General features: G+C 43.2%; 1 protein-coding gene across 6 annotated transcripts in view; it reads right to left on the minus strand.

Annotated features, from left to right (window-relative positions):
- Nucleotides 1-8063: 8063 nt before the first annotated feature.
- Nucleotides 8064-13037, minus strand: part of LOC146811006 (uncharacterized) — a 1023327-nt gene continuing 1018353 nt past the window's right edge. The window contains exons 20-22 of one of the 6 annotated variants that reach the window (XR_014965768.1): nt 8992-9063; nt 8827-8898; nt 8069-8722 (exon numbers count right to left, since the gene is read on the minus strand). Coding sequence is in view for 3 of the 6 variants with exons in the window: in XM_085614480.1 (XP_085470606.1) it covers nt 8612-8722 (111 nt within the window). In the remaining 3 variants the exon portion in view is untranslated. Of the gene's footprint in view, nt 8723-8826; nt 8899-8991; nt 9064-13037 lie in introns of all 6 variants that reach the window. The other 5 variants (XR_014965769.1, XM_085614480.1, XM_085614477.1 and 2 more) reach the window with 5 other exon arrangements.

Below are 13037 nucleotides of genomic sequence, written 5' to 3' on the forward strand. Positions count from 1 at the left end.
GATTGATCTGTTGCTCTTTGACCATACCTGGCCATTTTATTGCGACCAAGCCTCACCAGCTTGAAGTATTGCACCCGCCAGGGGACCACACGTCTGCACTGGTGGTAACAGCCGCGTTCCTCCAGTTTGCAGCTCCTCTGATCAAGGTATGCAGCGTCCCGGTTACCGCTCGTTCAGGAGTCACGATGGGGGTGCAGGCACCATGAGTCTTCCCATGCCGCACCGATAAGGCGCATAAATATCAGCGGCCCTTCCTCCCTCTGAGCATGGTTCATCCATTTTGCATCGCTCAGCTGCTGAACTCGTGGAGCCCTGGCGAGGAGCCGAGTTGAATCATGTCCACTTGGCCATCTAACCCGGCCACGCACATTTATCTATTTTTTGACAAATTTTGTCAAAATCTTCGAATTTACATATAAAGCATATATAGTTGAAATTTCTGTTCTCATAATTTTGGTGTGATATTTTTGTCTGCAATATTTTATCAGGCAGACCATATAGTTGCCCCAGTTTTGCTTTTTAAGTGTTGTATGTGTACTTTATTTAATTAGACCTGATTTTATAGGTACTTTTTCTAAATATTTTGGTTAAACTGTCTGGTTGAAATATTTGTTTTGTTTCTAAATGTAGTTGTTTGAAATATATTGGGTAAAATTCCTCATCTCAAAAAAACTCATATTAGGAGAGATGATGGCTTCACCTACTCACTACCACATTATTCATTCAATGTAGCCTTAGACTTATTTACAGAGTAACACCCCAACCCCATCTGTTGGTTGTATGTCAGAATATCATCCACTATATTGTTTCCTATTTATTGTTTAGAAAACATTTTAGATTATATTTAGTCAATGGCAGGGGCAATTTCTGTATTAGGGCTCTGGGGCTGCGCCCCTCTGAAATTCCTACACATTTGTCTAAAAAAATATTAAGTAGATTGATTACATTTGAGATGCTATTGTATGTCTATACTATTTTATCTCTGAACAAGACGATGTTTTTAAGTCTGAGGTGTCTCTCAGGCTGCCTGATGCTCCTTGCTCAGAAGCAGGAACTGGAAGCCAGGACAGTAAATCAACTTTCTGCACTGTGACAAATGACACAGGGCTAACCTATCTAAAACCCTTCATTGGCATTGTGGTCTATGGTGGTATGAACTTTAGGCCAGTGGCGCTATCAGTGTCACGGTTTCGGGCATCAGAGACTTCATCCCGTAGTGATTCAAGACATATCTCATTCACAGGCATAGATCCAACTTTTTCCCATTTATCATATGTAGGAGTAGATGCAAGCAGGTCAGATTTGGTGCCTTGTCCTCAATAATGGTAAGTGTTAGAATACTATTCTTTTGTGATGTATTTTGTGCTGAGACGGCTCATCACACTAACCTTCCCCACTGTGACACCACAGGCCCTGGCTACAGGTCGCTGGCCCCTATAGAAGTGGAGCTGCTGTATTTGTTACCCTGCAAAATTGATCAAAAATACAAGTAGGGTTCTTGTTCCCTTGCAAAATTGATCCAAATATCTGAGTCAAGCACATAGCAAGAAATATGTAGTTACAGTAGGCAGTAATCTGATGTATGTCATTAAAACTTGCCACGTCTTCATGCCCTTAAAACAACACTGATGCCAAAAACATGGATTGATTTACGAACAATGAATGTTAAAAACGTTAATGTAGTGCTTATGAGCAATTTAGTTCCTCTTTTACTTCACATGCTTTAAGTAATCTTGCATTCCCCAATAGAGCTATTTCATAATGTTATGTTTCTGAATTTGTTTGTGCATCTTATTCTTGCATAGTGAAAAACTTTGAGTTGTGCCAGGTGTTTATGATGGGCTTGATTGAGAGTGCTAGCGCTGACTGAGGCTGAAGGCAAAGCAGAGTGCCTGTCAGTGGGTTGGGGTCTGCAGAGCACACAGAACAATGTTCATGCATTCCAGTTGCAATTGAAATTCTCTGTAAATGTGTGTGAAGGGGTTCACAGATGTGAAAATATTTACAAGGCAAAAGCAAAAGAGGGCTTAAATGTGAGTGAGTGCAGTGTATATAAGTGGTGAAATGAGGGAGATAGAAGGAAGTGCATTCAGCGGAGAGTGAAAAGAGAGTGTTGAAGAGGAAAGAGAGGAGGTTGAAAATGTACAGATAGATGAGATGTGCAGACAAAAGGATAGATATTCTTATAATTTCTAACTATAACGTCACTTTAATCATTGTTTTTTTTCAGTGAATTTCCAGGATTTTTTAAACATAAAGTAAGATGTCCATCATAATGTACGGTGGGGGACTGGACACTGGGTCTGTCCTGGCATTGTCTCTTGTGCTACCCCCGTCCAAGCTTGCTGCCCCTGCCCCCATCCTCCTTGCCCTGCATTGTCCAAGTCAATGCCCCTGCTCCCTCGACCAGCCCTGAATGACTGTTGTTCTGCCCCCCACAGTGTTCTAATTAACAACTAGTTCTCTGGCATTCTGTATTTATTACAAAAGTGTGGCATGCCTAAAGTCATCTTGATGTAATGAAAACTGTAATACCTAAAGCATGTCCTTTTGAAATGATAAACATGAGGAGGTAATTTTCTCATGTTAATTAAGGGTAGTGCTCTAAGGGATGTGGTGTTATGGGCGGAACTGCTGACTTTGCAACTGGGGAACCAAGTTCACGTTTGTGTCAGCTCAACATCTCATAATTCTGAGCAAATCACTTAGGGGCATATTAACAATGCGGCGATAACAAATTATCGCCGCTTTTGCGGCCGTTTTCGGCCGAAAGGCGGCAATAATTTTATCGCCTTATCAGCAAAAACACGCTATCGCGTGTTTTACTGATTTTGCTCCCGTTTCCAGCACGCCTAACTTTGCATCGCTAATGAGATGCAAAGTAGGCGTGTCTGTGGAAACAACATGGGTAAATATCACGGAGGCAGCTTCGTGATATTTGCAATGCGGGGAAGCGATTATTTAAATCGCGCTAAGTATGCCTTAACGCAGGAATTTAACGTCTGTTAAATTCCTGACTAAGGCATACTTAACATGGGGGGTGGATTGTGTGGCTAAGACCACAGGCCCCTATTATCAAGGGTATTGCCGTTTTCCATGGAACATCGCTGGAAAACCAGCGATGTTCCATGGAAAACATCGCTATTGCTAGGATAATTATCGCCATTACGCTGAGCATTGTTAATACAGCGCTAGCATGGCGATAATTATCTGCGATAGCCGGCGTTAAACATTTTAACGCTAAGAGCGGCCAGAGATTATTATCGCTGGCCGTTGATGATATGCCCCATGATCTCTCCATGCCTAAAACCAAAATTAATGTGTCCTTGTGTAATGTAACAGATACTCATGTAAAGCACTCCAATACCTTCAGGTTTAAGTCTGCGATATATAAAACTGCAAAAAATAACAGAATTCACATTTTGCACACTTGTGTCATTGGCTATATTCGGGTGATATTTGTGCTACATTTGGGCTCTTTTTTCTCCGGTGGCCATCTTGAGAGATTGTTTTGTTAAGAAACTCCCTAATTTCCTGTTTAAAATGCTTTGAGTTTTCCACTTCGATTCCCTAAAGATGGCGTTTAGATGTGCCATACTATTGGCATAAATGTGAAATTTAGCACTCTAGTTGCTCATTAGAACACTTTAGTAAACCTGATGATCACCAGGGAGTTAACTGGCAGTCTGCTGCTGGTTTTGAAAGTGTAGGTTTCAGTCTGCATGTCAGAATGTTTTAATGAAATAGAAGAATTAGATAGTTGAGAACTCCTCTATAATGAGTACATATTTTACTTTCAACAGTACTAACCATAATTTCTATGACAAACTGAACCCCTTCATTTTGTTCCTTTCTAAATGAAATGTTTTTAGTTATACCAGTTTGATTTATTCAAGATGGCTGTAGTTGTGCGACACGTTTGTCATAAGTAAGTCTGTTAGCACGCTAGTTGTTCTATAGAACGCACGGGAAGGCTGCAGTAGAACACAGGAGGATCAACCGACAGAATGCTCTTGATGGAAGTACTGGTTTTACTGAGAATTTCAGACTGTATTCTCAAATGAAAGAGAAAGATAGTACAAATTTATAGAAAATATGCTTTCATTTCAACTTCTGGAACACCTTTCATAACCCCTATGAGAAAATCATGAGAAAACAGTTTTCTCTCAAACATGATTAATGAAATCCCATCAGAAGGTCAGCATTTTTCACAGGGTAAAATTCAGTTTTTTCACAGCTGGGTGGCAAGAAAATTATGATTTTATTAAATACATGGAGGCTAATTGTATACATTTACCTCGTTATTGACATACACACAGCAACATTCTAATAAATATATAAGCCCCACGCAAGCAGCCATCTTTCTTCTTTTGCTGCAAACACATCAGATCCAACTGTTTCTACCAAACTAACAGTGATGAAACTTCCTTGGTCCTTGATATCGAATATCCTTGAATTCCTCATATCCTTCCTATATACTCCCTGCAGTAAAAAAGAACAGTTATTAAGGCAGGGCTATCTGTGAAGGACAATATTAGGCTCCGTGTCTTTAATAAAAAAAATCATGATTTTCTTCCCACCCAGCTGTGGAAAATATGTATTTTATGGCAAGGCAAGAAGGCCAGTATTAATTATGCATGCTCAAAGTCTTACCAGAACATTAAGAGATGTACTTTCAATTGGTTTAAAATAACACTTTTTAAGCACTTTAACTGAAAACCAATCAGCTGATGCGGGAATCCTAGAACGATTTCCATTCACCAAATATGTCTTTGAAGCCATAGCGCCTCTTGACGAATGTGCCACATACTTTGAAATATCTCCTCCTCCTTTTGACATACCAGTTTGACCCATCTTGCTAAGTTGGACATGCCACTGCCTTATGTGGAAATCTAAATGAAATCAATAATTATTTCTTAATCTCACAGTTCTTTTCTCATATTCCTTCAAACATTTTACCACACACTATTTGGTATCCCCCTCCATATTAGGGTGAAAAATTGTTTGTGACAAGGAGTTTGTTTTCTTGCGGCACATATCACCAATTCGAGACCTCTAAGCCCTCACTTTGGGTACTCACCTAAAGGATACTATAAAAAGAAGCATAGTAACCGTTAAAGTTAGATACTTGAACTTCAAGCATTTTTCCACATTTCATGCAGACATATCATTCAGCACCTTATGCACCTCCCATAAACATGTATACTTCGGTCTCGGGGGAATCCTCAACTGCACAGTTCTGATCAATCATTTTACAGCTTCAACCTGACCTAAAAGAATCCCATTCACCAACTCATGTACCGCTGAAATAGCAGATCTACTCAAATTCACAGAACTGTAAGCTTTCTGTTCCAAAAACATTGTTAAATAATTTACCACATTCGCCACAGGTTCTGATATGAGATCCAAATTCCTTTCAGCACAGCAATGAACCCACCTTGTCCATGCCCATCTGTATGCCCTTGTGGTATCTGGAGGCCAAGACTTCTTGATGAGTTTTGAAGCCTCCTGCAATAATACCGATACTTGCCATACGTGCCTGAAATCATCCATGCCATCAGCTGCATCTGACTATTCTAAACTAGCTCGAGACATCCTCCTGTTGAATTCATCAATAATCTTACACAACCTGTTACTAGCACGGGATCATCCACCAATAAGCTCATCACATCTAGAAACCACACCGGTGTAGGCCAAAACGGAGCTAATAGCAACAGATCCACCTGCTGCCCTCACCTTCATCAATACCCTCTGAACCAATAAGAAAGGAGGAAATTTGTAATTGCACTTCGAACCCCAATTCTGAATGAATGCATCCACTGCACTCGAGTCTGGATCTGGCTTCCAACCTCAAAAATCTTTAATTTGTGCATTCAATCTGTTTGCAAACAGCCTGAACACTTTCCTGTTCAACATCCAATCGCTTGAATCCCAGAATTTTTTCGAATTCCAATCTACCACATAATTACTGGGCCCAAGAACATGCTTTGCTTAGGCCGTAATATTCTGACCAAGGCAAAAATGCTGAAAGTTTTTTGCCAATTCTGCCAGTGTCTTTCACTGTGATCCTCCCAACCGATTCACAACCTTACTGCTGACATATTATCCGTTCTCAGCAACACACAGCACTTCACACTTTTCTTTACAAAACTCTTCACTGCAAATGACGCTGCTAACAACTCCAGATAGCTGATATTCATCTCTTTCTCCTGAAGGGACCGTTTCCCTTCCGTTGTCTCTAGGCCACATCTCGCTCCCCAGTCTTGAAGACTGTTGTCTGATTCTATTACCACATGCGGAATCACACTAAATATTGCTCTCCCATTCCATGCATCCATATCTCTTTTCACCATTCCAACTCCTTCCTTGCATCCAAACTCAACTGAATCACCTGGGAATACTACAGTCCCCTTCTTAGATATGGAGCCTTTAACCTCTGCAGAGCCCGATATTGACTGATAATGAAGTGGAGCTGGAAATATATTGCCTGAATTGAGGCCAAAAGGAAACTTAACATTCTCACCAACTGGCTCAGAAAAATGTAACTGCTCTCCAGGACCTTCCTTATCTCCCTGTGGATCCTGTTTGCCTTTTCTGCTGGTAATCTCATCACATCCAATGTCTGTATCTGAAAACCTAAAAATATCATCTCCTAGTCTGGCACCAGACTAGTGTTGTCTTTGTTCACAACAAATCTCAGATCCTCTAGAATCTGGACTGCTGACTCTGTCTGTTCTTATGCCAACTCTCTTGACTCTGCCATTATTAACACATCTTCCAAGTAAGCGATCAGACGCACACCTCTTGAACTCAGCCATGCCATCACTGGTCTCATTATCTTGGTAAGACACCATAGTGCTGAAATCAACCCCAATGGGAGGCAAGTGAACCACCATATCCTCCCTTTTTATTGAAACCTTAGATAATCTCGATCTTTCTGACAAGTTGTAATTGTTACGTTTGCATCCTTTAGATCCAGACAAGTCAACCAATCCCCTTTCCTCAAAAGATCTCGGAACAGATGGATTCCCTGGCTCTTGAAATGATTGCATTGCGCAAAATTCAGTTCCCTTAAGTTTATTACAGGTCTTATCCCTTTGTCCTTCTTAAAAATCCTTTTCAATGTTTCAGCATTTCTCAATTGCTCCCTTCACTAAAAGAACTTTCACCTCCTGATCTACTAGTTTTGTCCATTCCTCTGAAAAACGTAACAATCTTGGAAGATTTTCCTGCAGGGGTTCTTCTACAAACTCTATTTTGAAAACTTTCTCTGTCTGAATCACCCATTGATCTGACTTTAACTCCCTCCAATTAGCAAGTGAGCCAGTCTGCCACCCAGCTTTAGAGGGATGTGTAAAGGACCAATTTGCAAACATACCTTGCGTTCCTCATCCCCTTCTTTCACCCCTGGAGGATCTTCTTCTTCCTCCTTGTTCTCTGTGGCAAAAACACCCTAATTGAAATATCTACTGGAGGGTCTGAAGCCTAGCGAGAATGAAGCTCTTGTGATTTTATATCCTCAGCCTGGAAGCCGACCACGCACTCTCCCGGCCCTGCCAAAACCTTGTGCATATCTCTCTGTACTTTTTGTATACATTTGAAAGTGCCAACATATTTGGCCATGCCTTTTAAAAACTCGTTGTAGTTTAAGATCCATCTTCATGAGGATTCTCTTTTCCCTCTCTACACACAAAGCTGAATTTGCATTGCCCAGAAAGGAAATCACCCTTTGCACCCACTGTCTGAGCTTCTCAACATTCAACTTTACTCCATTTCCATACAATCCCTCACATATATCAAACATGTTTGCTATTGGTCGGAAAACATCAAGAGGCCCATCCTGGCATCCTTCTAATCATCTAACTAACCCCTTGTTTGGGTCTCTACCTAGGATCATGGGCAATACCCTTTTTCAAAATAGGAATAACGATAAATGTGAGCTAGGATGATGGTACCCCCACCTGACACGCTGAATTAAAGACATTAATGAGCACGGGGGCCCAAAACCATGGGTCTTCCTTAAACAGGTGGAGAGGAACACCATCAGGGCCAGGAGCATTCTTGCATGGGCTGTTATGAATGGCTTTAATGATCACATCTACACAAGAATGGAAATTGCCACTGTGTGTGTAATCTCACTGTCCCCCTTCAATTGACAAATCATCAACAATAGAATAAAAAATTATCTGTCCACGCTCCGGCAGTAAATGTGTACAGTTACTTCATCTGGGGATGACACAGGGGACAAGCCAGCTCACACCACCTTCCAAAAAGCCTGGGATCTTTTTCCTGGCAAGCAATAACAAGTGCCTCCCATTTCGCATTCTTCATGACTGTCTTCCTCTTTTTGTAGTGCCAGAGCGTAAACCTTTAAACAGGCTGAAATTGTGCTTGGATCTCTTGGAAACTACTTTAAAGCACTGTGCGTTCTGTTTTTAACTACTCTACAGTCTTTGTCAAACCAAGATTTATTTTTGGGGAAAACCCTACCCAGTGGTCTGGACAAAATAACTTTAATACATGTTAAAAGTTTGACAAAACTATATATTACAGTTGCGGGTCCCTTTGTGTCAGGCTCCTCCGTTCAGAATCCTCGGGATCGTGCTGATGCTCAAAGGGGGCCCACCTCTGGATGGCCACAAGTTTGGCATATAAAGACACACAGACATGTTGGGGTGGTCGAGCGGGGGAAGGAAAGGGTAGGAACTGCGTAGATGGAGATCTGAGAAGGATACAAGAACACAACGTGAGCGCAGCGCAATACAATTGATGCTCAATCTAAAGAAGCAATACCATTCGAAATGTACAAAGCCTATCACACCCTACCTGAAATAAAAAGAAGGTGTAGGACAGATGTCAGAAGAGAGCAGAGGGTAGTGGCAAGTTCACGACATGTAACTAGTAAAATAGAAGAGAACATATGTTGGAAATAACTCCTGCAATTTCTGATACCTTACTATGCGTGCAACTAGTTCCCCCTGTAACACCTACCAAAAAGGCACATGAAGTATGGCTGAATATGCAAGGCTGTGTCAGCGGCACACCCTCTCAGGTAACTCTCTCCTAGAAAACATGACGAGAATAAAGACAACGAAAACATGAAGGAGTAATTACGGACCATGAACCAATAACAGTCTTGCACGGGTCCGTATCGTGATTCGCTCGGGCTTGTTATAGGAAACACAATACCCCCAGCAAGTCTTTGATAAACAATCCAATTCTTCCGTAAGTGGAACTACAGTGAAACAATCCGCTTACGGTCTGTGTTTGGGTTTACTAGTTCACCCCAACCCATGACCCCAAATGCATGACATGTAGTATGGCGCTTTGCATCTCCCCGCATGAGACCGATGTCTAGCTGTCTCCAACACGGAGTATGCTGTACGAAAAGCACCCCAGAAAGCACAAACACTCCTCTGCAAAAGACCGCCAGGGGGTGGGTATCGGCCAACAGAGGAGTCACGAATGGGGGAGTTCGTGAGGTTAACAAGCACCTCTACCTCCCTCAGAGATGACGGTTCGGAAAACTGTGCTTTCGCACTCTTACCTCCCAGAGGTCTCGATGTCCGTAGGAGAAGTCTGCTACGGGCAATCCACCAGAATTATCGGCAGCGTTTGTTTCCTTCTGCCGCCCTTATCCCTGTAGCCGGCATCGCGTTCGAGTCACGTGAGGCGTAACTCGCGTTGCAAGCCTGAAAGTGTAGTTCAGAGGGAATGTTTTCCTACTACCTGGTTAACGCACAGCGGGCAGTCAGTGCATAACCGGCAGTCAGGTCCTGACAGAACATCCCCTTCCCGGGGAACACTGACTGCCAAACGGTTTATCCAGGTGTAAGTGATGGACCTTAGCCACCAGTCTGGGTGCGTGCACCGCATCAACAGGTTCCCAAGAGTCCTCTACCGGACCATAGCCCTTCCATGACATTAAGTGCCACAGCTTGCCACGCACACTCTTGGTGTCCAAAATCCCCCTAACTTCATACTCTTGATCATGCTGAACCCATTTGGGTGTGGGGGCTTTCTTTAGTGGACAGCGAGAGATGGCTTTAGGAGGGATACATGGATGACTGGATTTTTCCGGAAATGAGCCGGCAACCGCAGCTTCACTGCCACCGGGTTGTCTTTGATAACTCAATACGGGCCAATAAACTTGAGGTTAAACACACTGTGTTTTCTGAATCTTATACGTTTTGTTGACAGCCACACCCATTCCCCACTCTTGTACAAAGGACCAGGTCTCCGATGTTTGTCAGCCTGGGTTTTGTACCTTTCTTTGGCTCTGAGCAGATTGTTACGCATCGCTAGCAGGGTTTTGCGCATATGTGCTAATCTCTTGCATAAATCAGGAAGCTTGGTATTGGTACTGGGAAGGATCAGGGCAGTGAGCCAGGGGTGGAACCCATAGGTACTGAAGAAAGGTGTGTGTAGGGTCAAAGAGTGTTTGGCGCTATTGTAGGCTATCTCTGCTACCCACAACCAGTCCTCCCACGCATCAGTATTAGTGTTGACGTAACACCTGAGGAATTGCTTGAGGGTTTGCTTTAGCCTCTCAGTTTGGCCATCCGTTTGGGGGTGAAAGCTTGTGGAAATGGAAGAGGCGATCTGTAATTCGCAACACCAGGGGCCCGATTCACAGAACTAACTTAAGACAAAATCCTAAACTTACTACCATTTTGGTATTCACAGAAGTCACTTACTCATTTTGGTATTCACAGAAGGTACTTACTCATTTCGGTATTCACAGAAGTTAGGAGTCCTAACTTTAGGACTCCTAAATGCCTTCTGTGAATACCGAAAGTCTTAAAATTAGGATTTTTCTCAGTTTAGTAGTAGTATAGTTAGGACTCCTAACTTTAGGACTCCTAAATGCCTTCTGTGAATACCGAAAGTCTTAAAATTAGGATTTTTCTCAATTTAGTAGTCCTAAATCTAAACTTAGGACTACTAAACTGAGAAAAATCCTAATTTTAAGACTTTCGGTATTCACAGAAGGCATTTAGGAGTCCTAAAGTTAGAACTCCTAACTTCTGTGAATACCGAAATGAGTAAGTGCCTTCTGTGAATACCAAAATGAGTAAGTGCCTTCTGTGAATACCAAAATGGTAGTAAGTTTAGGATTTTGTCTTAAGTTAGTTCTGTGAATCGGGCCCCAGGTCTTCTAAAAGCACGCAGTGAATTGGGCCTCTATATCGGACACTATGAGTTGGGGAAGGCCATGGAGTCGGACTATGTTAGTTAGCAGTAGTTGAGGCAGTTGGTTTGCAGTGGGTGCTTGCTTGCATGCGATGAAACGACCCATCTTGGATAAATAGTCGATGACCAACACAATAGCTGTGTTTCCCTGATCCTTGGGTAACCCCACTATAAAGTCCACCGAGAACCTTTCCCACGGTGTCTCGGGTGTGGGCATAGTCTGGAGAAGTCCCTGGGCTTGTCTGTGGTCGGTTTTCATTTGGGCGCATGTGGAACATTCTCTTGCCCACGTTAGGATGACCAGGCGAACGGTAGGCCACCAGAATTGTCACAGCACTTTTTCCATGGTTTTAGCACCTCCTATGTGTCCTGCGGATGGAAGATCATGACACCAAGAAGACACGGTTTTACGTAGTGTTCTAGTAGGGACTAGCACCTGCTGGCCTTTCATGGGGAGACCTTGACGCATCTGCCAATCAGGATGAAACTTGAGCCATTTCCTCCCAGTAAAGGACTGTATTCCTTGTCTGGTTTTCTGCAGAAACTCATCAGTTTGTATGACACATAACACTCTACTAGGCTTGATGATAGCTCTTTCTGGAGTGACAGGTTGTTGCGTAGGGTTTTCTTGCCTCGTAAGGGCGTCAGCCTTTTTGTTGTTTATGCCGGTTCAGAAGGTAACGATAAAATTATATTTGGCAAAAAACAACATCCAACGGAGTTGGCGTGGAGTGAGGTGTCGAGCGGCTCGCATGAATTGAAAGTTGCGATGGTCCGAGTTCACTGTCACCTGATGTGACGCACCCATCAGCCAATGTCCCCACTCCAAACACGCATCCCTTATAGCCAGGAGTTTCTTCTCTGCTATCGTGTAATCCTGCTCCGCGGAGTCAAGTTACCGGGACATAAATGCAATGGGGTGAAGATAACCCGTCGTCTCATGTTGTTGAGATAGTATGGCTCCCACCGCCACTTTGGATGCTTTGGCCTCTACAATGAAGGGTAGACCCGGATTGGCATGGGTGAGAACCAGGGCTGATGTGAAGGCCTCCAAGGAGATCGAACGCCTTCTCGGTTTCTTCGGTCCAAAGAAACAGTGTCTTTCTCCTTGTCAGTCTGGTCAGGGTGCTACCAGGTCCGAAAACTGCCAGATAAACCTCCTGTAGAAGTTGGCAAACCCCAGCAGGCTTTGAATGTCTTTAACGTTGTAGGGACGTGGCCAGTCCACAATGGCCTTGGCTTTCTTCTCTGCCATGATTTGACCGGAGGGGGTGAGCATGACCCCTAGGAATTCGACGGTGGTCACGTGGAATTCACATTTTGTGAGTTTGCAATACAACCGGTGTTTGCGCAGCACTTGCAGCATGCGACACACATGAATGACATGTTCCTCTTCGGTTGCTGAATATATCAGGATGTCGTCGATAAAGACAACAACGAAGAGGTCCAGATATTCCCTGGGAACCTCGTTGAGGGAGAATGGAAACGCCGCGGGGGCATTACATAGCCCAAAGGGCATAACGAGATATTCAAATAGCCCACACCGCGTCTTAAAGGCGGTCTTCCATTCATCCCCTTTGCGCATCCGAACCAGGTGATACGCCCCTCTCAGATCCAATTCCGTATAGATGTCCGCAGCTCTCACCTGTTTTAAAAGGACAGGGATCAATGGAAGCGGCTACTGATTTTTAATGGCGATGGCGTTTAACGCCCTAAAGTCTATGCAGCACCTCAAATCCCCATTAGCTTTTGGGATAAAAAGAAGGTAGAGGCTGCCGGAGACCTGGAAGGTCGAATGAATCCCAATTCCAGGTGTTTGTCCAGGTAAGTACGTAGATACAAAT

This window comes from Triturus cristatus, chromosome 7 (assembly GCF_964204655.1).
Source record: "Triturus cristatus chromosome 7, aTriCri1.1, whole genome shotgun sequence".
NCBI lineage: Eukaryota > Metazoa > Chordata > Amphibia > Caudata > Salamandridae > Triturus > Triturus cristatus.